A 23371-nucleotide genomic window follows, 5' to 3' on the forward strand; every position below is an offset into this window, starting at 1 on the left:
AATTTTTGGTTTTAAAGAGTATCAGGATCCCAGGTATTCCTCCAAAGCCAACTATTTTCAAAGTAAAAGAGAAAGTTCAGAAGTAGGTCATGGGTGGAGCTAAGGGTCTTATAGATTGAGGTGGAGAAAGTGGTGTGGGGCCTGAGAGATGGTGCCAGCAGTCAATGATTTGGGGGTGCTCTCAGAGAATGGGCTAAAATCTAGATTTTTTTTTTTTTTAAAAGGCATCTCTGTTTGGAATCTGAAGGTGCTGACGTGGAGTAAAACCTGGACAAGGGAGGACAATGCAAAGACAGAAAAGGGGCCGTTGGAGGAATGTCCTGCACACAGCTACCATCAGTACTGTTTGACTAAACTGTCCCACTTGGGCCACTGATGTCCCTACTTCTGAGTCTTAACTTTTGGATTTCCCAGACCAGTAAAACGTCAGAAAAGTTAAGACCATGTTACGATTCTCAACTTTTTATTTTAATGCCCAAGTAATTAAGCGTATTAATCAAAACAACTATTGTCTATCAGCATTTCCTCATAAAATAACTTTTAGCATGAAAAATGAAGGTCATGGGGCGCCTGGGTGGCTGTTGGTTAAGTGTCTGCCTTTGGCTCAGGGGGCTCTGAGTCGGCTTCTCCCTCTCCTTCTACCCATCCCCCCTGCTCGAACCCTCCCTCTCTTGCTCTCTCAAATGTATAGAATATTTTGAAAATAAAAAAAATGAAAAAGAAAGAAAAATGAAGTTCATATTTGTAGAATAATAAAATGGAATAGATTTTGTTTTATGAAAAAAAAAATTAAACCCTGATTATCCTTTTCTTGTTTTGCCAAGGACCAGTGAAAACTTCTTCACAGACCAGAACCAGTCTGGAGACCATTGTTTCGAAACCTCAGGAGATGTTTTGTAAGGTCCGTTCCAGCTCAGGCATTCTAGGATTAAAATACGGATCTTTAGGGCCTAATTTCCCTTTCAGTGTGTTAGTCCTCAAAATAGCTGACTGGGGGCTTAGAAGAGCCCTTTTGCAAGAGCACTATGAACTCCAGTGTTGATGCCCTACTTGGACTCACTCTTTGATTTTTCCGAATTTATCTCTCCTTCTCACACTGCCTGCTAAACATTCCACATCCTCTCATCCCAACTAACACACTTACCCCAAAATTACATAGGAAAATCAGGGAGCACCTTTTAAGGATTTCGAAGCCGGCTGCTCTAAAGATATTCGCACCCTAAGATCCTGTAAGCTCACCCTTTGCTCTCTCCCCTAAAAATACACTTGAGTAGAAGCACTACACCCCACCACTTTTAAGTGGCGGAGCTGCAGGAGGGAAAAGAGACTCAGAGACCCGTCCAGAGCGGGAGGGGCCAGAGAGAGGTCCGGGAACCGCCCTCGCTCCTTCTCCGCCGAGCTGGCCCCGCCCCTCGTACGAGTCCTTTTTTTTTTTTTTTTTAAAGCGCGGGCGCGCCTTGCGCAGGCGCAGTGCCGCTTGAACTTACCCGCGCATGCGCAGTGGTGGTAGGATGGCGGAGTTGGTGTTTTTTGCCGTTCCCACTGAAAGTGACAAAACCTTGCTGGTGTGGGAACTGAGTTCTGGACCCACGGCCGAGGACTTGCATGTGAGCCGAGCCAGGATGGAGGGAGGGATGGAGAAGGCTGTGTGTCTCCTCACCCCCTATCCCCCCACCCGGTGACTGGGAGCCCTGGAGTCTGGTCTTAGCACCTCACGCGCCTTGTAGTCTCTGCCGAGAGGAATCTTAGTTCTAAAGGGGACCTCAGCAGTCTGTCAGCCCCAACAGATTTCTGAGAGGTAACTCTCAACAGCCAGCATATGTTGCCTTCTAATGCTTCTCGAATCTTGGGATTTTAGAGGAAGACCTGTTCATGAAGTGAAAAGTGCTTGGGATTGCCTGTGCCCAAGGGTTTAGGGATTGGGCAGTTTTGGTTTCTGGGCGTGAAATTTCATGCACTTACTTGCCGTGGGACCACCCCACAGCATTCTCTGTTCACAGTATTCTCCCAGTTTGGCCTTCTGTATTCGGTCCGAGTCTTCCCAAATGCTGCAGTGGCCCGTCCTGGTTTCTATGCCATCATCAAGTTTTATTCAGCAAGGGATGCTCACAGAGCTCAAAAGGCATGCCACGGGAAGCATCTTTTCCAGAATTCTCCAGTGAAGGTGGGTCCAAATAAGGAATTCCTAACTCCACTAGTACAAAGTGCTGAATCCCGTTGTAATAGACTGGCATTTGTGCAACACTCCGATTTGCAAAATGCTTTCAGTTGCATTTCTACAGCGATCCCCCGGTTTCTCTGAGTTTTTGTTTTCTTTTTTTCGACGAAGAAACTCGAACTCGGTATAGTTAAGTGACTTACTTAAGGTTCATGATAACTGGAAGTTGGAAATCAAACCCCAACTTACTGATGTTAAATCCCGGGTCATTTTATGCTGCCCCTTAATTTAAGAAATCTTCACAAGTAGAGTCCTGCGTATATGTACTATTATGTGGATTTAAAATGACAGACTCTAGGGGCCCCTGGATGGTCCATTCGGTTAAGCTGTCTACCCTCAGCTCAGGTCATGATCCTGGGTCTTGGGATCGAGCCCCACCTCCCGCTCTGTGCTCAGCGGGGAATCTGCTTCTCCCTCCCCCTCTTTGCTCTCTCCCTCTCTCCCTCTCTCTCTCTCAAATAAATAAAATCTTTTAAAAAAATTAAAAAATAAAATGACAAACTCTGTCATCCGTTGTATTATAAAGGATGCTTCATCGTCATCACTCTCAAACTGCCTGTTCGGGATTCCCTTCAGTTCCCAGAAAATGATTAAAACATTCTTTAATGCACTACAGGAACTTTATTCCATACTAACCATGCTGTCCTTTTTACTTTCCCAGAGCCCCAGAATTATATTTCAGTATGTGCCTCAATTCAGTCACCATTTCTTTATCAAGGACCATGTCATTTCTTCTGAATAAGTGAGTGAGACTTAGATTTCCAAACCTTTCCCTTTATAATTGTATATCTTCATCAGCCTTCTCTGACTGGCTTCTTAATCTGGCTACCCCATACTGACTTGGCTGTCTATTCTTAGCATATGCCTTTCCTTATTGACTTAACCTCCATCCAATCTGAGAACTCTCCTCAAATGTGACTCTAGGTATACCACCTACTTGTTTAACGCCCTCTTCAATCCTGGCTTCACTCCCTGTGATTGAAAAGATGACCTGTCAGTCATTCTTCAGTTTGCAAACTGTGGCCGGGCCTGCTTCTAGCCTGTGAAAAGTTCACAGAGCCATTTAGGTATTACAGATTATGAAACAGCTATTTTGTATCAGTTGTGAGTAATGGGGTTTTTGTCTCTCATTGGACATTAAGATCATTTCATAAACTTTAGGTTTTGAGGTTTAACAGTATAAAGCCCATCACTGAGAGTGATGAAGGAAGTGTTCTACAAGTCAATATACAGTTGACAAGAGAGAACATTCGTATTAGATTTCGTTATTTAACACAGAACCTTGGGATACCATCCCTGCTTTCCCAAATTGTTATCCAATTTACTTAGGGGCTCTTTTTGACTTTGGCAACTGCGCATAGTTCCTGGGTGGTTTTTTGTTGCTGTTGTTGATGTCATTTGTCTTTTATAAATACAGAAAAAAGAATAATGTCTTAAATAAAGTAAATCAAGGAAAGGCCTAAGGGCATCTGAGTTTTTTTCAGTAGCATGAAGGAAAATGGTTGCCAGCAAGAACTGGCAAGCTTATCCAAGGTAACAACAGTCTCTCTGACTCAGAGGCTTGGGGCCCTTCTGAAGCTTCCTTGTTATACAGAACAGCTCCACTATACCTCACCATTAGCTGCCCATGCAGCACTTAACATTTAAAAGTTCGTCTTCATTTCTCCTTCCCAGCATGCAGCTTTATCTGGAGAAAGTAAATTCAATTTCTTATCACTTTTTCTTTTATTCATTCATTCAGTCAACAACAGAATGTGCTCGGTTTTAGGAATGAGAAAAGAATAAGATATGGTTCCTTTAAGCACTTAAGGAGCTTACAAACCAGTGATAGAGGAAGATGTATGAACAAATCAATAAAGACTTAACAGTGCTGTGACTTCATTGGCATCATTTGAGTCTTTATGAATATATTAACTATACTACGCCCTGCTTAAAGTTGAAATAGACATTTAAGACAGAATCAGTGGATGTAAGAAATTCACCATAGAGCGTTAAGTTATTCAGAATTAACACTGGAGGTATTTGCATTCTCAAAGAAGCTTATTAATGCAAATGAACCTCTAATTGTTTAGTTGCTTATAAAGTTTATAGAGGTCTGTATATTCCTTGTTCTAACAGGTTAGTGACTTGGGGAGGAGGGTGCTGCAGATTAGGGTTCTACCTCTGTGTCAAGCCTACCTTGTCTGGTGTTTAGATCATATACTCCAGAATGGAACAACAAAGCCAATGTCTTTCCTTTGCTCACCTACATAATTTGCTTCTGGAGGGCTTCCTTAGTCACTTTCATTGTCACTCGCACCACCAGAGGTCAGGAAAATCTTCCAATTCAATCAGGAGCCCTGGAAATGATGCAGAAAAGTACTGTAGCTTAAAAAGAGTAAATACCATTCATTTAGGGCTTCCTATGAGCTCACTGCTTACAGCGTTGTTCCCTTTTTAATCTTCACAGCCAGTCTCTGAAATAGGTGTTGGTCAATCTCAGGTGTATCCAAAATAAGCCTCTGTGGCAAGTTGTGATATTTTTCGGTCTCTCTCTTATGTCTTTAGGTTCGTCTTGGCACGAGACATAAAGCGGTTCAATATCAGGCCCTTGCCCTAAACAGCTCCCAGTGCCAAGAATTGGCAAATTATTATTTTGGTTTCAATGGATGGTCAAAAAGGATTATCAAGGTACACTTTATAGCTTTGCTTTGGCTAATCAGACTCATTTCAACATTGAAACCCTAGACTTCGGAGAGGAGAGGACTGGGTGTGGGTAGGAGACGAGGGGGACTAAGTAGAAGGACCTGAGCATGGACCTGCCACCTAGAATTAATAATACTCTCAGTGACTTGGGTAGTGGCGTCCACAATTTTCACCAGTATTTGTAGGGTACAGATTTCAAAAACAAAAACAAAAAGCAGTTGTCCGTATCGAATAATTCATTTGCAAGTCTTACTTGATTTTGAAGCTATAGGACCTCAACTGTTAGCTGGGTTTGCTGGAGTTTAGTTTTTATTTATATTAACGAAACATCTTGAAGTCTACGTTGAGATCCTAGGAAGGACCTTTAATTTAAAATCCTAACAGCTTCAGGATCTTTCTGACCTCGAAGAAAGAGAAAATGAAGATACTGCAGTACCACTTCAGAAGCAGAGCCTGAAATTCTTCTGTGCCTTAGAAGTGGTGTTGCCATTCTTTGAGTGCAGGAGTCCTGGAGTCGGCATGGCTGAGGAGCCTTTGGAGAAGTTGGAGGAAGGTCTGTTTATAGAGGGGGTGGAGGTGGAGGTGGATGGGGTGGAGGTAGAACCTCTCTTTCTTTATAAAACTCATCTTTCTAGATATATCATCAAGCCCTCCTCTTGCTAAGCTACTAAAGCCCTGGGCAGAGCTTTTCTACCCTGCAATACAGGTTTTTATCATAGGCAATCCCTAAAAGAACCTTTAGCTTTAAAATTCTAAAGCTGATTTTCTGCTAGCAGACTTTCCTGTTTAGGAAGAGGGAAATAATTTTTTTTTTCCATTTTTGGTTAAGAGTCTGACTTGTGCTTAAAAAAAAAAAAAAAAGAATTTGCCTTGTGCTAAAATAGTCCTACAAATACAGATCTCTTGTAGCTTTCAATGATCCCAGCAAAATCATCATCTAAAGATTTAAATAAATTCTTGCATAAATGTTCAGTCCTTTGCCTCCTATAAAAGGGCTGGTGTGTAAAGAGTCAAATGTAGATTCCTAGAAAAGGTATTCCAGTTGGTACTGATTTTTCCCAGAGTCCATAGCGCTTAGGCTTAGGGTTTTAAGGCAGAGGCAGGGCTGTTAGCAAATGAAGTGGAACAGGTTTCCGTGGGTGATGCTCAGGAAGAGAGCAGGTCATGTGCACTACCACCAAATCTTTCTCTGATTCCGGCGCTTGATGCACAAGAGAGTAAGTAGGGCCTCTAGGAAGATAGCTTCAGCTTGTCCATTTGAAATCTGTGAGTAATGCGAGATTTGTGCTACCTTCTTTTTTGTTTGTTTGTTTGTAAAGATTTTATTTATTTATTTGTCAGAGAGAGAGCAAGCGAGCACAAGAGCGCAAGCAGGGGGAGCAGCAGGCAGAGGGGGAAGCCAGTTTCCTGCTGAGCAAGGAGCCCAATGTGGAATTCATCCCAGAACCCTGGGATCGTTATCTGAACCGAAGGCAGACGCTTAACTGACTGAGCCACCCAGGTGTCTCTTGTGCCACCTTCTTGGCTTGCATCTCCTTTCTGGTACTTCAGGAACTTCTGCGATAGATCAGGACAGTAAAAATGTGCCCAGCCAGGATATTCCTACAGCAGAACCATTCCACCAAATGCCTGTGTTGTGTCTGCCTTTGTTGCTAAGATAATGATCTAAGAATCATGGATCCACTTTGATTTATTAAACCTATAACATAAAAATCAGTTATTCAGGGACGCATGGGTGGATCAGTTGGTTGAGCCACTGCCTTCAGCTCAGGTCATGATCCCAGGGTCCTGGGATAGAGTCCCACATCAGGCTCCTTGTCCAGCGGGGAGCCTGCTTCTCTCTGTGTCTCTGCCTGCCTCTCTGCCTGCTTGTGCTCTCTCTCTCTGACAAATAAATAAATAAAAATCTTTTTAAAAAATCAATTATTCAGCCATATATATTAAATCCATTTGTTTTGGTTGGATTTAGGGCCAATATCATTTCTGATGAAAAGGAAAACCACCCAGAAGCTTGCTATTCAGAAGGCTATGTCAGATGCATTCCAGAAACTGGTGATTGTGGTTTTAGGTAAGACTTTCTCGATTGTCCTCAAGGTACTTCAGTTTCCATACACAAATAAACTCATTTTGAAAAGCTGGTTGGGATGAACACTTTGTATTCTTTTATTCACCAAATGCTTTCAAAGCAGCAGTCTCAAATTTGTTCTTTGTAGTATTTGTGAGAAAAATGACATTGAGACAGAGAAATATTATTATCTATAGTGTATAGATATACAGCGACTTGCCTGCACACAGAAAATGTTTGATCCAGTCTTCTTTTTTTACTGTTTGCCCGTAACACAAAGTAGTATAGTGATTATAAGCTTTGGACATCTGTTGTTGAGTCCTAACTCTGTCTCTTAAGATTTCTGATGCAGTTTTAGGTTTTATAGTCAAATTTAAACGTATTTAGTCTAATTATTAGTATTTAGTATAATATTTAGTCTAGTTTAGTTAATAATTCAGCTTACCTCATGGGGGACATTGTTAGAGTAAATGAGATGATGAATATAAAAAGCTCAGGACTATCCCGGTAATGTGGTAAGCAGACAAAATATGTTTACATCTTCTTCTTATTATTATTTTTTAAAGATTTTATTTATTTATTTGTCAGAGAGAGAGAGAGAGCGCGCACACAAACAGGCAGAGTGGCAGACAGAGGCAGAGAGAGAAGCAGGCTCCCCTGCTGAGCAAGGAGCCGGATGCGGGACCCGATCCCAGGACCCTGGGATCATGACCTGAGCCGAAGGTAGCGGCTTAACTGACTCAGCCACCCAGGCCTCCCAACTTCTTACCATTATTGTTTTCCTGTTGGAGAATTTATTAGAATCAATTCTGGAATCAATTCAGCTTTACTTTTTCATTCTGGCACTGACATTGGGTAAACATGATTCTTATGTAACGATCAGCTACATTTTTGTGAACCTTGTAAGTGGTCATCCTATTGAACAGTGTTGATTGTATTCCCTACTAAGTTCTACAATAGTGTGAATGCTACAGGCTATGCTCAAAGGAAATTTTATTTTTAAAATATTACTGTATTTTATTTCATTTTAAATAAAATGAAAGAGGGTGGCAGAGGAGGCAGGGGAGGAGTCGAGGGAGAGAATCAACCCAGGCTGTGCTCAGAGGAAATTTATTTTATTTTAAATAAAATAAAAGAGGGAGGCAGAGGAGGAATAGAGGGAGAGGTAGAGAGAGAGAATCTTAAGGAGGCTGCTTGCCTAGTATGGAGCCTGGTGCAGGGCTTGATCTCACAACCCTGAGATCATGACCTGAGCTGAAATCAAAAGCGAAACACTCAACCAACTGAGCTACCCAGGTGCCTTTTTTTCTGGAAATTTTATAATTAGTGGAGAGTTCCCAACAGTTGCTCCCCTGCTTCAGAGCCTTGAGTCTTAAAGACTAAGAAATCCTAGCTAAGTTTCAGAGGCCTTATTTGCTTCTAAGAGTTGACCCTGGATTGGTTTTAAGTTTCCAGCCTGGGTAAGTCTTCCAGGGAAGGTTGATTTCCGTGGTCATCAGGTAGAATCGTTATTAGCTATCAATTCTGAGTGACAACATTTTAAGAACCAAACTGAGTGTTTGGGTTGTTGACCTCTCCCTAATATGCTTGGTATCCCTTCTACACATTCAAAATTCCTTAGACTAAAAAGTCTTGTAGCTGTAGTCTGCCTTAAGGGAAATTGTATTGTCTATAAGGTACATGGGCCTGTTTCTGCCAATAAAGTGTTCCAGTGCATGCCCTGCCTCCTTCTCCAAAGCATTGCTCATTGTATCTGGTGGGATTTTGGTTCCCAGGGAGTAGACACTTGCCTTGTTTCTAATATGAAGTATTAGCCATAGTCTGGAGGTCTCTGTTCTGGGTTTGAGCTCACCTTGACCCCCACCTAAATAAAGTCTTATTGCTTAATCATATTATGATTGAATGTTTTTGTTCCTACAGTTTTAACTCCCTGTGTCATTATTCCTTAGTTACTATCTCTGAGATCATGAAGTTTTTTTAACCACACAGTTGATAACTTTTTTTTTTTTCCCCGCAAATTGTTATGATAGGGGTGCCTGCGTGGCTTATTAGTAGGTTAAGCGTCTGCCTTCAGCTCGGGTCCTGATCCGAAAGTCTTAGGATTGAGCCCCATGTCAGACTCCCTTCCTCAGTGGAGAGTCTGCTGCTCCCTCCCCCCTTCCCGCCCCCATCTCCCAAATAAATAAAATCTGGAAAAAAAGTTATGATAAAAACTGAAGTGTGAGGTGAAAAAACTTCTAGGGAAATGCTTTTATTTTCTGCTTTTAGAAATTAAAAGAATGTCTACAGGGCACCTGAGTGGCTCAGCCCATTAAGGTCTGCCTCGATCTCCGGGTCCTGGGATTGAGCCCCACATCGGGCTCCTTGCTCAGCATGTTCCCTGCTTCTCCCTCACCCTCTGCTGTTCCCCCTGCTTGTGCACTCTCTCTTAAATAAATATAATAAATAATATAAATAAAATAAAGTACTTTGAAAAAATCAAAAGACTAATTTTTGGATGCTATCATATACAACAAGTTTTAGAACAAGAAAAATTTTGATCTGATCCTTGTTAACTTTATTTCAGAAAGTGGTAAAATAGCTGTGGAATATAGACCCTGTGAAGAGATTACAGATGCCAGAACCGAAGAGGAGCTACAGGATTTAATTCAAGTATGTGGAGTTTACCATAGCCAGGGTAGCCATAATTTAAAGCAACTGGCAGGATTTGGAAGACTTTGACAAGTACACTTAGCTTTTTCATCCTTTGGGAAATGTAAAACTCTGAAACTGCTTTTGAGTGCATGGGAATTTCTGAGGCTTTCCTTGAAGTCTTCACTCTTGGCTCTGACCCTTTCTTTGAAATTTGGCGAGCAAATTGCATCAGAGTACTTCTACCCTTGCAGACATGGGAGAGGACACAGCCTTTTAGAGCTCCCCTCAAACGGAATCCCAGGAATTTGAGAACAGGGTAACTCTGGCATTAAGTGAGATTATGCTACAGTGTTTGAAAACCATTAAGCCTTTCAAATAAGGTGTATTACCCAAATGTCAGCATCTTACACGTATCTTTATGAAATATTTTGCTGAAGAACTTTTCTGTCAATCACTTATGTCATGCCCTGAATTAGGGATTAAGTTGCCAAGGTAATTTCTAAAAGAAGCTATAAATGTGCTGCATATAGAATGTAAAAAAAAAAAAAAAAAAGGAGCAAAGGATGGGTTTCATGTCATTGAAAACTTAATTGGGGGCCAGATTTCTGATTATTTAACTCACTCCAAATGTGCAAAGTTTGTTTTGAAGGGAAGAGAGTGAAGAAAGAAAAGATGGTTACTTTCTGAAAAAAGTATTTGAAGGCTTTTTTTTTTTTTTTTTTTTGGTGCAAAATAATTATTTTAATTCAGTTTAAATCAAGCTCATCAAGGAAACTTCAGACTTATCCAAGTTTACACTTGGATAGAAGTCTAGCTTCTTGTGAAATGTGAGAGAGATTCCGTATTGATACTGAAGATTTCAGAAACCTGATTGTAACAATAGATCCATTCCTAAATAAGGCCTTGGAATCAGTTCCACTTAAAAACCATTATTATGTGTTAGATGCTGGGAATAAGATAAAAAGCCTTCTCTCTTAGAGTTTGCGTGCTAGGCTTGTGCCGGACGATAAACAAGGACTCAAATAAAACAGATTATAAAAAGGACTGTGAAGGATGTAAACTGGATGTTACACTATTTCAAGAAAATTGTTTGACCTGCTAACTTGAACATGTGCACATACAGGGTCAGACCTCTGAAAAGTGGTGGTGGTACTTTTTCTAGACTGACGGCTGTGTTGAGTCAAGTGGGATGAGGGAAGTTTTCCCTTGCCAGTGTAAATAGAGAGCTATTCTCTTGGTTTCAGACCCTCATTCCCAGAATAAAATCCTCACCTGCCCCCCTACCCCTGCCTTAAAACCCCTCCTATAGAAATTTTGGAGCCCTCACTGATTCAATGGTAGGTAGCCTCCTTCTAACAGAGTGGCGACTTAATACTCAGACATGCGTATTGAGAATTTAGAGGAAATGGCAACATTTTAGAATAACAACCTGTAAAATGTAACCCTTCCCTACTGCCCTAACTGGTGTTTATTCTGCAGATCAGCTACTTTTCTTGGAAGCAGGATGGCCAAGGGGAGGAAGAATGTCTCTCGGATTTAAGCTTTGAAGAGGATGAGTTCAAACCGCCAGAACTGGACTAGCATTTTTAATTTCCCAGGATGCCAGGTCCTGTGGCTTCCTTGGGAAACTGTCCACCCCTCCCCCCCACTCCCCCATCTCCCCTGCCTCCCGCCCAGAGCTGCTGGAGTCCGTGGCCATCCTGCCTCGCTGTGAGCATCAGGAGGTAGCTTTGCCCTTTGTAGAGGGAAGGGAGGCTTGAGCCCCGGTGATTCTGGAAAAGGGCCTCGCTCCGACCGGCGCGGTGCCCACCTGCGCCCAGCTAATAAAGGTGGCGTAAATAAAGGTGTCGTAAACAAAGGGTGGGACGTAGGCGGGGGAGGGGCGCGCAGTTGCTAACTGTGTGCGCGTCACGGGGCTGCCATAACGGTTCGGCTCCGCTCCGGCGCGGCGCCTGCGCCCCACTGGCCTGGGTCGCTGCGCCCCAGAGCCTCCGCATGTCATGTCCCGGCTGCGCCTCTGGGCCCCACTGCTCCTCCTCACGTGGCAACCACTGTGGCTGCTGGTCCAGGCAGCTCAGCCTCCGGAGTGGGCCCTGGACCCTGCCCAGTTGACCTCCGACTTCCTAGGGCCCGCCGAGCCCTGGTCTTCGCACTCCTCTGAACTCCCGCCCGAATCGCCCCGGGCACTTACACCCCCCGCGGAGCCGGGGGGCTTTAAATACTTGGGGTCCTCTGCTCCAGTCCAGATGTTGGCCCCGCCTAAGGAATTGACTGAGACTTTGGTTCCGTTCCCGGACACGGATTCAGTTGGCGAGCTGCCCCCAGAGGCAGATCAGGATCTGAATGACAAGCTAACCCAGCATGAAAGGCTCCCGGAGGTGGCTCCAAGGCCAGGTTGGGATCAGAATCAGACCATAGCTCTGCCTCTTGGACTCAAAAGTAAGATTAAAGTTGTAGGTTTGGATCAGGCTGAAGATCACCAATCATTTGAAATACTTGTTCCACCTCTGGATGTTCAGAGTTCAAAGCCAACACAGTTTATTGTTTCACCCCCAAACCTGGAGGAAGATCTTGTTCAGCATCGAAGGCTTGCCAAAGTCATTGTTGGAACTCCCAACCAACTTGCAAATAAAGAGCTCTTAGAACAGCTGCAGGATGATTCAGATTCCAGTATGGATATCCTATATCCTGGGGAGAACCTACCAGTGGATTTCTCGGGGCGACCAGAACAACCTCCAAATCTCCCTGAGGAGGCTGAAATTCCCCCGCTCCTGCAGGAGACCCAAAATCATCTACAGTTCCCTGAGGAGGCTGAATCTATTTTGCCTCAGGTGGAGGCCCAGGCCCAGCATCCAGAGCCTCCTGAAGAGAGAGAAACCTCTCCAGATCAGCGGCAGCCTCTATCTTCGCCTCCGGAGTTCCTTAAGGAAGGTGGAAGTTCTGTAAACCCACAGGAGGCCCCAGCTGAGCCTTCACGCACAACTGAAGAGGTTGAACCTTCTTCAGTCCATCAGGAAGCCTCAGCTCAACCTACAGAGGCCCCTGAGGAAGTAGAACCTTTGACCCCTCAGGAGGCCCCAGGTCAACCTCTAGAGATATCTAAGGAGGTGGTACCGCAACCGATAGGACATGAGGTAGATGTGCCGTCTCTCAGTCAGAATGAAGCCCAGCGGCCAAACCTCCACAACGTGACTGTTAAGCCTGTGGATCTGGCACTTACCATAACTGTAACTCAGCCTCCAGAACACACGGAGGAGGCTGAGCCATCTCCAATCCAACCAGAGGCCCCTGCTCAGCCAGCAGAGCGCCCTGAAGAGGCTGAGCCCACCCCAGTCCAGCCAGAGATCCCTGCTCAGCCTGTAGAGCTTCCCGAGGAGGCTCTGCCCACCCCAGTCCAGCCAGAGATCCCTGCTCAGCCTGTAGAGCTTCCCGAGGAGGCTGTGCCCACCCCAGTCCAGCAGGAGGGCCTGGTTCAGCCAACAGAGAGCCCTGAGGAGGCTGTGCCCACCCCAGTCCAGCAGGAGGGCCTGGTTCAGCCAACAGAGAGCCCTGAGGAGGCTGTGCCCACCCCAGTCCAGCCGGAGACCCCAGTTCAGCCTGCAGAGAGCCCTGAGGAGGCTGGGCCCACCGCAGCCCAGCCAGAAGCCGTGGCTCAGCCTGTAGAGCTCCCCGAGGAGGCTGTGCCCACCCCAGTCCTGCCAGAAGCCGTGGCTCAGCCTGTAGAGCTCCCCGAGGAGGCTGTGCCCACCCCAGTCCAGCCAGAAGCCGTGGCTCAGCCTGTAGAGCTCCCCGAGGAGGCTGTACCCACCCCAGTCCAGCCAGAAGCCCTGGCTCAGCCTGTAGAGCGCCCTGAGGAGGCTGGGCCCACCCCAGTCCAGCCTCAGAATCCTGCTCAGCCTATAGAGCTCCCCGAGGAGGCTGGGCCCACCCCAGTCCAGCCAGAGACCCCGGCTCATACTGTAGAGCTCCCTGAGGAGGCTGAGCCCACCCCAGTGCAGTCAGAGGACTTAGCTCAGCCAGCAGAGCTCCCTGAGGAGTCTGGGCCCACCCCAGCCCAGCTGGAGACCCCAGTTCAGCCCACGGAGCACCCTGAGGAGGCTGGGTCCACCCCAGCTCAGCCTGTAGAGGCCCCCGAGGAGGCTGGGTCCACCCCAGTCCAGCCAGAGGCCTCAGCTCAGCCAGCAGAGCACCCTGAGGAGACTGGGCCCACCCCAGTCCAGCTGGAGATCCCAGTTCAGTCTGTAGAGCACCTGAAGGAGGCTGGGCCCACCCCAGTGCAGCCAGAGGCCCCAACTCTAGTTCCAGAGTTTCCTATGGAGTACCTACCTCAAACTCCTGTAAATAATGAGATGCTACGTCAACCTATAAGCCACCATCCAAGCTATTTCAAGTTTGCCAGTGTTACATATAAACCTGTGGATCTGGCACTTACTATAACTCCAGAGCCGGCTAAGGAGGTTGATTCTTCTACAGCCCAGCAGGAGATCCCACCTCAGTCTCTTGAGCATACTGAGGAAGCAGAACCTCCTTCAATCCAGCAAGAGACCTCAGCTAAGCCTCCAGAGGAAGGTGAGCCTTCAGGTGAGCAGGAGCAACCAGCTCAGCCTTCTGAGTCTCCTGGGGGGACTGAACCTTTTCTAACTCAGCAGGAGACCCCAGCTCAGCCTTCAGAGCCTCCCGAGGAAGCTAAGCCTTCAAGCGTACAGGAACAACCAGCTCCCCTTTCTGAGCCTAGTGGGGAATTTGAACATTCTCTGACTCAGCAGGAGACTCCAGCTCATTCCTCAGAAAATCCTGAAGAGGCAGAACATTTCCCAGCTCAGCAGGAGACCCCAACTCATTCCTCAGAGAATCCTGAAGAGGCAGAACACTCCCCAGCTCAGCAGGAGATCCCAACTCATTCCTCAGAGAATCCTGAAGAGGCAGAACATTCCCCAGCTCAGCAGGAGATCCCAACTCATTCCTCAGAGAATCCTGAAGAGACAGAACATTCCCCAGCTCAGCAGGAGATCCCAACTCATTCCTCAGAGAATCCTGAAGAGACAGAACACTCCCCAGCTCATCAGGAGACCCCAACTCATTCCTCAGAGAATCCTGAAGAGGCAGAACATTCCCCAGCTCAGCAGGAGACCCCAACTCATTCCTCAGAGAATCCTGAAGAGGCAGAACACTTTCCAGCTCAGCAGGAGACCCCAACTCATTCCTCAGAGAATCCTGAAGAGGCAGAACATTTCCCAGCTCAGCAGGAGATCCCAACTCATTCCTCAGAGAATTCTGAAGAGGCAGAACACTCCCCAGCTCAGCAGGAGATCCCAACTCATTCCTCAGAGAATCCTGAAGAGGCAGAACACTTTCCAGCTCAGCAGGAGACCCCAACTCATTCCTCAGAGAATCCTGAAGAGGCAGAACACTCCCCAGCTCAGCAGGAGATCCCAACTCATTCCTCAGAGAATCCTGAAGAGGCAGAACACTCCCCAGCTCAGCAGGAGATCCCAACTCATTCCTCAGAGAATCCTGAAGAGGCAGAACATTCCCCAGCTCAGCAGGAGACCCCAGCTCAGCCTACAGAGCATCCTGAGGAGGTAAAACCTGCAACCCAGCAGGAGCCCCCAGTTCCGCTTCCAGAGACTTTTGGAGAAGCTGAACCTTCTTCAGCCCAGGAGGAGGCCTCAGCTCAGCCTGCAGAACTTCCTGATAAGGCAGAATCTTCAATCCAGCAGGAGACCCCAGCTCAGTCTCCAGGAGAGATAGAACCTTCAGCAACCCTACAAGAACAACCAGCTCAGCCTCCAGAGCTGCCTTCTGGGGAGGTGGAAACTGCTCCAACCCAGCAGGAGCACGTAGCTCAACCTTTAGGGCATCAGTGGGTGACAGTTTCGCCTCTAGGTCACCATCATGTTCAACACTTAAACATTCCTAGTGTTAAACCTGCAGATGTGCAGGTCACCATAACACCAGAACCCACTCCAGAGGTGGAAACTCTGCCAGTTCAGCATGAGGCTGCAGCTCAGCCCTCTGTGCCCCTTGATGTGGAACCTTTTGCAGCCCAGCATGAAGCCCCAACTCTGCCTCCACAGTCCCCTGAGGAAGCTGGACATTTGCCAGTTGAGCAGGAGACTCCAACTGATTCCCCAGAACCTACAATACAGGAGAAACTTCCAGCACAGCAGGAGACCCCAGTTCAGCATCTGGAGTATCCTGGAGAAGTTAAACCTCCCACAACCCAGCAGGAGGCCCCAGCTCAGCAATCACAGGCCCCTGAAGGAGGCAAACCATCTTCAACCCAGGAGGAGGTCCCAGCCCAACCTCCAGAGACTCAGGGAGAGAGAGAACCATCTTCATCCCAGGAGGAGGCTCCAGCTCAGTTTCCACAGACCCCTGAGAAGGGTGAATCTTCAGCCCAGGGGGAGAGCCAAGGTCAGCATCCACAGACCCCTGAGGAGGTTGTACCTTCTCCAACCCAGCAGGAGGCCGAAGCTCAGCACCCTCAGGTCCCAGAGGAGAGAGAGCCTTCTTCAACCCAACAAGAGACCCCAAATCAGTACCCAGAGTCTCTTGAAGGGATTCAATCTTCTCTGGCCCAGTCAGAGGCCACAGTTCAGCATCCAAATCCCCTTGGGGAGGTTAAACCTTATGCAACATATCAGGAGGTCCCAAGTCAGCATCTACAGACTTCGGAGGAGGTTTACCCTTCTGCCACCCAGCAGGAAGCTGCAGCTCAGCATCCAGAGCCATCTGGTGAGGTTGAACCTTCCCCAACCCAGCAGGAGGTCCCAGCTCACTCTCCAGAGCATCATGTGGTAACAGTTTCTCCTCTAGGTCAGAGTCAAGCTCAGGTTCTGCTGTTGCCCCATGTCACTGTTAAACCTGTGGATCTGGCACTTACCATAACTCCAGAGTCCACCAATGAGGTTGAAACTTCTTTACCCCAACAAGAGGCCCCAGCTCAGTCTGCAGCGTTCCCTGGGCAGTTGGAACCTTCTTCAGTCCAGTCAGAGGCCCAAGATCAGCATCCAGCCCCTCCTGGAAATGTTGAACCTTCTCCAATCCAACAGGGAGTCCCAACTCAGCCTGAAGATCTTCCTGAAGAAAATGAACTATCCCCAATTCAGCAGGAAGCTGCAGCTCAGTATCCAGAGCCTTCTGGTGAGGTTGAACCTTCTCCGGTCCAGCAGCAAGGTCCAACCCAGCCTGAAGGTCTTCCTGAGGAAATTGGAGCTCCTCCAATCCAGCAGTGGAGCTCACCTCTGTCTCACATGCATGTTGTGGGTGTAGAACCTTCTCCAGTCCAGCATGCTGTTCCAGGTCATCATCCAAACCCCAATGAGGGGATTGGGCCTTCTCCAGTTCAGCATGAGAACCTAGCTCCGCCTCCAGAGTCCTCTACAGATGTTGTATCTCAGCCTCCAGTACATCATGAGGTGACATTCTCACCTTTAGGTCCCGGTAAAGCTCAGTATCCACTGTTGACCAATATCACAGTTAAACCTACAGATCTGGAGATTTCCATAACTCCAGTGCCAACTAAGGCTGAGCATTCTCTAGTGCAGCAGGAGTTCCCTGCTCAGGCTCCAGTTCCCCCTGAGCAGGTTGAATTTCCTCCAACCCAGTCCAAGCCTCTTTTCCAGTCTCCGGAGATCCCCAAAGATGAATCTCCTCCAGGCCAACAAGAGGTCATAGCTCAGACTCCAGACCCTCCTAAGGAGGTGGAACCTGCTTCAAGCCAATGGGAGGTCCCAGCTGAGCCATCACAGACCCTTAAGGAGATTGAACCATCTGCAAATGAACATGCAGTCTCAGCTCATCCTCCAAAGCCCCCCAAGGAAGTCAAACCTGCAACCCAACTGGAGGCCCCAGCTCAGTCTCCTGTCCCCCAGCAGGCCCAAACTGTACCCCCTGAGCCCCCTAATGAGGTAGAACCTCCTCCCACGCAACTGGAGGCCCCAGCTCAGCCTCCCGAACTCCCTGAGAAGGTAGAAACATCTCCAGCCCAGCAGGAAGTCTCAGCTCAGCCTTTGGAGCCCCCTAATGAAGCAGAATCTTCAACCCAGCAGGAGGCCCTAGCTCAGTTTCCAGTTCACCAACAGGCCCCAGCTATATCTCAGCCCCCTAAGGAGGTAGAATATTCTCCAACCCAGCAGGAGGCCCCAGCTCAGTCCCCTGTCCCCCTGCAGGCCCCAGCTATATCTCCTGAGCCCCCTAAGGAGATAGAAACTTCTCCCACACAGCTGGAGCCCCCAGTTCAGCCTTCAGAGCCCCCTAATGAGGCAGAATCTTCTCCAACCCAGCAGGGGGCCCCAGCTCAGTCCCCTGTCCCCCCGCAGGCCCCAGCTATATCTCCTGAGCCCCCTAAGGAGGTAGAACCTTCTCCCACACAGCCGGAAGCCCCAGCTCAATCCCTTGTCCCCCCACAGGCCCCTGCTATATCTCCTGAACCCCCTAATGAGGTAGAACCTTCTCCCACACAGCCGGAGGCCGCAGCTCAGCCTTCAGAGCCCCCTAATGAGGCAGAATCTTCTCCAACTCAGCAGGAGGCCCCAGCTCAGTCCCCTGTCACCCCACAGGCCCCAGCTATAACTCCTGAGCCCCCTAAGGAAGTGGAACCTTCTCCCACACGGCCAGAGGCCCCAGCTCAGCCTCCAGAGCCCCCTGAGAAGGTAGAACTATCTCCAGTCCAGCAGGAAACCCCAGCTCAGCCTTCAGAGACCCCTAATGAGGCAGAATCTTCTTCAACCCAGCAGGAGGCCCCAGCTCAGGCCCCTGTCCCCCTGCAAGCCCCAGCTATATCTCCTGAGCCCCCTAGGGAAGTGGAACCTCCTCCCACACAGCCGGAGGCCCTAGCTCAGCCTCCAGAGCCCCCTAATGAGGCAGAGTCTTCTTCAACCCAGCAGGAGGCCCCAGCTCAGGCCCCTGTCCCCCTGCAAGCCCCAGCTATATCTCCTGAGCCCCCTAGGGAAGTGGAACCTTCTCCCACACGGCCAGAGGCCCCAGCTCAGCCTCCAGAGCCCCCTGAGAAGGTAGAACTATCTCCAGTCCAGCAGGAAACCCCAGCTCAGCCTTCAGAGACCCCTAATGAGGCAGAGTCTTCTTCAACCCAGCAGGAGGCCCCAGCTCAGGCCCCTGTCCCCCTGCAAGTCCCAGCTATATCTCCTGAGTCCCCTAAGGAAGTGGAACCTTCTCCCACACGGCCAGAGGCCCTAGCTCAGCCTCCAGAGCCCCCTGAGAAGGTAGAGCCACCTCCAGTCCAGCAGGAAACCCCAGCTCAGCCTTCAGAGCCCCCTAATGAGGCAGAATCTTCTTCAACCCAGCAGGAAGCCCCAGCTCAGGCCCCTGTCCCACCGCCAGCTCCAGCTATATCTCCTAAACCCCCTAAGGAGGTGGAACATTCTCCCACACAGCCAGAGGCTCCAGCTCAGCCTCCGGAGCCTCCTGAGAACGTAGAACCATCTCCAGTCCAGCAGGAAGCCCCAGCTCAGCCTTTAGAACTTCCTGACAAAGTGGAACCTTTTCCAGTCTCTCAAGAGACCCATTCTCAGCTTCCACAGTCTCCTGAGAAGGTGGAATCCTCTCCAGACCTGCAAGAAGCCCCATCTCTACCTCTAGAGCCCCTTAAGGAGATAGAACCTTCTCCAAACCAGCAGGAGGCTCCAGCTCAGCCTCCAGAACCACCTAAGGAGGTTGTAACACAACCTCCAGTCCATAAGGAGGTGATAGTTCCACCTCCAGGACAAGATCAAGCTCAGTATTCACACTTGCCCAGTGCCACTGTTAAACCTGTTGACCTGGAGCTTACTGTAACTCCAGAGCCTACTACGGAGGCTGAGCATTCTACGGCCCTGCAGCAGACTCTAACTCTTCCAGAGGACCCCGCGGTGACAATTCCACATCCAGAGCATGTTCAGGCTCAGCAACCAAATTTGACTGAAGTCACTGTTCAACCTTTAGACCTGGAGCTTACTGTAACTCCAGAACCCACTACAGAGGTTGAACCTCCAACCATGCAGGAGACCCCAGATCAGCCTTCAGAGCTGCCTAAGGAGGTTGTAGGTCAGCCTCCCGCATATCAGGAGGTGACAGTTCCAACTCAAGGCCAAGATCAAACTCAACATCTATTATTACCCAACGTAACATTTCGACCTTTGGACCTGGAGCTTACCGTAACTCCAGAACCCACTACAAAGGTTGAGCATTCTCCAACCACGAAGAAAACTACAGCTCCCCCAAAGGACCTCGAAGTGACATTTGCACACCTAGAGCAGATTCAGGCTCGGCATCCAACTTTGACTGAAGTCACAGTTCAACCTTTGGACCTGGGGCTTACCATAACTCCAGAATTCACTAAGGAGACTGAACTTTCTGTACCTATGCAGGAGATCCCAGTTCAGCCTCCAGAGAAACCTAAGGAGGTTGCCGTAGCTCAATCTCCAGTATATCAGGAGGAGACTGTTCCAACACCAGGTCAGGATCAAGCTCAGCATCCATCATCACCCAATGTAACAGTTCAACCTTTGGACCTGGAACTTACTGTAAGTCCAGAACCCACTACAGAGGTTCAACATTCTACAACCTTGAAAAAGACTACAGCTCCTCCAAAAGACCTTGAGGTGACATTTGCACATTCAGAGCAGGTTCAGTCTCACCGTCCAACCTTAAATAAAGTCACAGTTAAACCTTTGGACCTGGAACTCACTGCAACTCCAGAATCTACTACAGAGGTTGAACTTTCTTCAGCCATTCGTGAGACCCCAGATCAGCCTCCAGAGCCACCTAAAGAACTTGTATCTCAACCTCCCATGTATCAAGAGGCAGTGGTTCCAACACCACGTCAGGATCAAGCTAAGCATCTGTGGTCATCAAATGTGACAGTTCAACCTTTGGACCTGGAGATTACCATAACTCCAGAATCTACTACAGAGGTTAAACAGTCTACAACAATGCAGCAGCAGCAAACTACAACTCCTCCAAAGGACCTTGAGGTGACATATCCACAGTCAGAGCAGGTTCAGGTTCAGCATCCAACCTTAAATAAAGTCACAGTTAAACCTTTGGACCTGGGTCTTACCATAACTACAGAACGTACGACAGAGACTGAAACTTCTCCAACCATGCAAGAGACCCCAACTCAGCCTCCAGAGTTGCCTAAGGAGATTGTAGTTCAATATCCATTCCATCAGGAAGCAACAGCTCCAACTCCAAGTAAGGATCAAGCTCAGCATCCAGTTTCAGCCAGCATCACATTTCATCATGAGGACTTGGTGCTTACCATTACTCCAGAACCTATTACAGAGGCTGAACATTCTACAAACATGAAGAAGACTACACCTTCTCCAAAGGACCTTGAGGTGACACTTGCACATCCAGAACAGGTTCAGAGTCAACATCCAAACCTGACTGAGGTCACAGTTCCACCAATGGACCTGGAAATTACTGTAACCGCAGGATCCAATATGGAGGTTGAACCTTCTCCAACCATGCAAGAGACCCCAACTCAGCCTCCAGAGCTACCTAAGGAGATTGTAATACAATATCCATTCCATGAGGAGGTGACAACTCCAACTCCAAGTAAGGATCAAGGTCAGCATCCAGTGTCACCCAGGGTTACATTTCATCGTGAGGACTTGGGGCCTACCATTACTCCAGAACCTACTACAGAGGCTGAATATTCTACAACCACAAAGAAGACTACAACACCTCCTCCAAAGGACCATGAGGTGACACTTGCACATCCAGAACATGTTCAGAGTCAACACCCAAACCTGACTGAAACCACGGTTCTACCTGTGGACCTGGAAATTACTGTAAGTCCACAACCAGAGTCATCTGAGACAGTTTTTCCGCCAACGACCCAGCATTCACTGGTGCATTTTGTAAAATACACCCCAGAAAAGGCACGCACAGCTTTAACTGAGCCACCAGAAGAGAATGCTACCATGAACATCAACATATGTGAGCTCTGTACCTGCAAAGATGAGACGCTGTCATGTACTGGTTTCAGCCCAAAGCAGAGGCTCCGCAGAGTGCCTGTGCCAGAGCCCAACACCTACAATGGCACCTTCACCATCTTGTAAGAATTGCCTTTTCTCATTTGTTCTCTGCCTTATGCTTGATATGGCAGCCTTTTCTTCGAGGTCTTCCTGGGCCTTCCTCATCTTCCTATTCATGCTGACTTTCTGTTTTTACCTTTTCTTTGTCAACTATCCCTTGTCTTCATTTTGCTGTTTGCTATCATTCCCCCTTCTCCAATCTTTTACTTGCAGTTGTCCTTATTCTTTCTTCTTATCCAGTTTTTTATCCCTATCATTTCATTCCTTAACCTCTACTGTCCCGTTTTGGCTCCATCCTCTTTACAGCAACATGCCCTTCTCTCCATCTCCTTGGTGGTGATACAACAAAGTGGTTAAGAGTAAAATTCTGGAACTAGACTGCTTGAGGCGAGGTCTGTCATTTCAGAGCTTTTGACTCAGTTTCCTTTCCTGTAAAATGGGTATTATTAGCGTTAACACCTTGTGGGGTTATTTTGAGATTTAGATGAATATATATATATAAAACACTTATATTGGTGCCTAGCATATATATGAGTGTAAGCTATTATTATTTGACTCCTCAGTTATGTTCAAAACTCATCTTGTCCCTGGCCTTCTATATACAGAACTTATTTTGAGCCCAGCCCAGGACTAAGTACTATGGGAGCCATTCAAGTATGACATTGTCTTTAGAACATGAAATGATAGGTGGGAAGAAAGGAAATGGGCATAGAAAGGAGGTGACCTATGATTAAGTACAGATCATAGGTGCTGTATTTCACCAGAATCTGTAATCAATGGAGTATGGAAGTGAGGGAAAGCTGCATGGATAAACTAAAACTTTAGCTGAGACTTAAAGAGTGGCTATGATTTGTTAAATAGAGCAAAAATAGGAAGTATAGTCTAGATAAAGTCATGGCTGCAAGAATGATCAGGAATTAAAAATTAGGAAGCAGTGAAAGATAGATTATGAAACCCCTTGACCATCAGTTACAGGGGTTTGAAAGTTACTCTGAGATATAGAGAGCCAGGAAAATGTTCTAGTAAGAGATACATAATATAAAAAGAAGGTTGTTTTTGATTCCCTATGTAGAATGATCTAGAGAGGAAATCTTGATCTAGGGAGACCAGATAGAATGCTCTAGCAAAAGCCCAGAGGAAAGTGACAAGGAGCTGGATGAGAGTGGCTGTGATAGGAGTAGAAAGAAAACCCTGAGAGCACCGCAAAGGAAAAAGCGAGAAGACTGAGTAACTGATGAGAATAGCGGGTAGGGTGTGTCCAGGAAAGAGAAAAATGAAATATGACTCTCGAAGTTTCGGTCCTGGATGAGCAGATTGATGTCAGTAGAACAGGTGGAAACAGCAGTTGGGAAGGAGAGCCAGTTTGAGGGAGATAAGTTCAGCTTTAAACATTTTTATCAGGGAACATAAAGCAACCAGAAGGCTTCTAGTAGGCTGGAAATGGCCACCAGGCAGATGGGCAGATGGGTATCATCAAAACATTTGCCTTATTTCTGACTTCCCTGAAAAAAAAAATGTGTATATAAACTGAATAGCTAAGTTGTTGCTGAGGAAAGAAGACAAAGCTAAAGGTAAAGATTCAAAGTCATACATAGAGTTAGTGATTGAAACTGAGTCTCAGGCATTTCATAGCTTCTTTTTAACACATGCAATTCTTGGATACACTCTCACTGTTGTTTTTGTTTTTAATGATACAAGCAGATAGGATAAAATGTGAAAATCCCA

The 23371-nt window shown here is 47.2% G+C and overlaps 2 protein-coding genes across 4 annotated transcripts in view; both read left to right on the forward strand.

Moving 5' to 3' along the window:
* Positions 1-1478: 1478 nt before the first annotated feature.
* Positions 1479-11445, forward strand: RDM1 (RAD52 motif containing 1). The gene is made up of 7 exons (XM_059149061.1): positions 1479-1607; positions 1985-2164; positions 4766-4888; positions 5288-5456; positions 6873-6971; positions 9535-9620; positions 11082-11445. The coding sequence occupies exons 1-7, from the start codon at positions 1494-1496 to the stop codon at positions 11181-11183; spliced, it is 873 nt and encodes a 290-aa protein (XP_059005044.1). The 5' UTR covers positions 1479-1493; the 3' UTR covers positions 11184-11445.
* Positions 11446-11494: 49 nt separating this feature from the next.
* The window catches only part of LOC131816376 (titin-like), a 52303-nt gene continuing 40426 nt past the window's right edge, over positions 11495-23371 (forward strand). For all 3 annotated transcript variants that reach the window (XM_059149058.1, XM_059149059.1, XM_059149060.1), the window contains exon 1: positions 11495-21666. In XM_059149058.1, coding sequence (XP_059005041.1) covers positions 11603-21666 — 10064 coding nt within the window. In that variant the 5' untranslated portion in view covers positions 11495-11602. The remainder of the gene's footprint in view (positions 21667-23371) is intronic.

The sequence above is a fragment of the Mustela lutreola genome, chromosome 15, assembly GCF_030435805.1.
Source record: "Mustela lutreola isolate mMusLut2 chromosome 15, mMusLut2.pri, whole genome shotgun sequence".
NCBI lineage: Eukaryota > Metazoa > Chordata > Mammalia > Carnivora > Mustelidae > Mustela > Mustela lutreola.

Bases quoted from the DNA above. Each gene is read 5' to 3' on its own strand.
- RDM1 (XM_059149061.1), top strand. From the start codon at position 1,494: ATGCGCAGTGGTGGTAGGATGGCGGAGTTGGTGTTTTTTGCCGTTCCC. The intron at 1,608-1,984 runs GTGAGCCGAGCC...ACCACCCCACAG, and splicing joins CCACGGCCGAGGACTTGCAT to CATTCTCTGTTCACAGTATT. The intron at 2,165-4,765 runs GTGGGTCCAAAT...TTATGTCTTTAG, and splicing joins TCCAGAATTCTCCAGTGAAG to GTTCGTCTTGGCACGAGACA.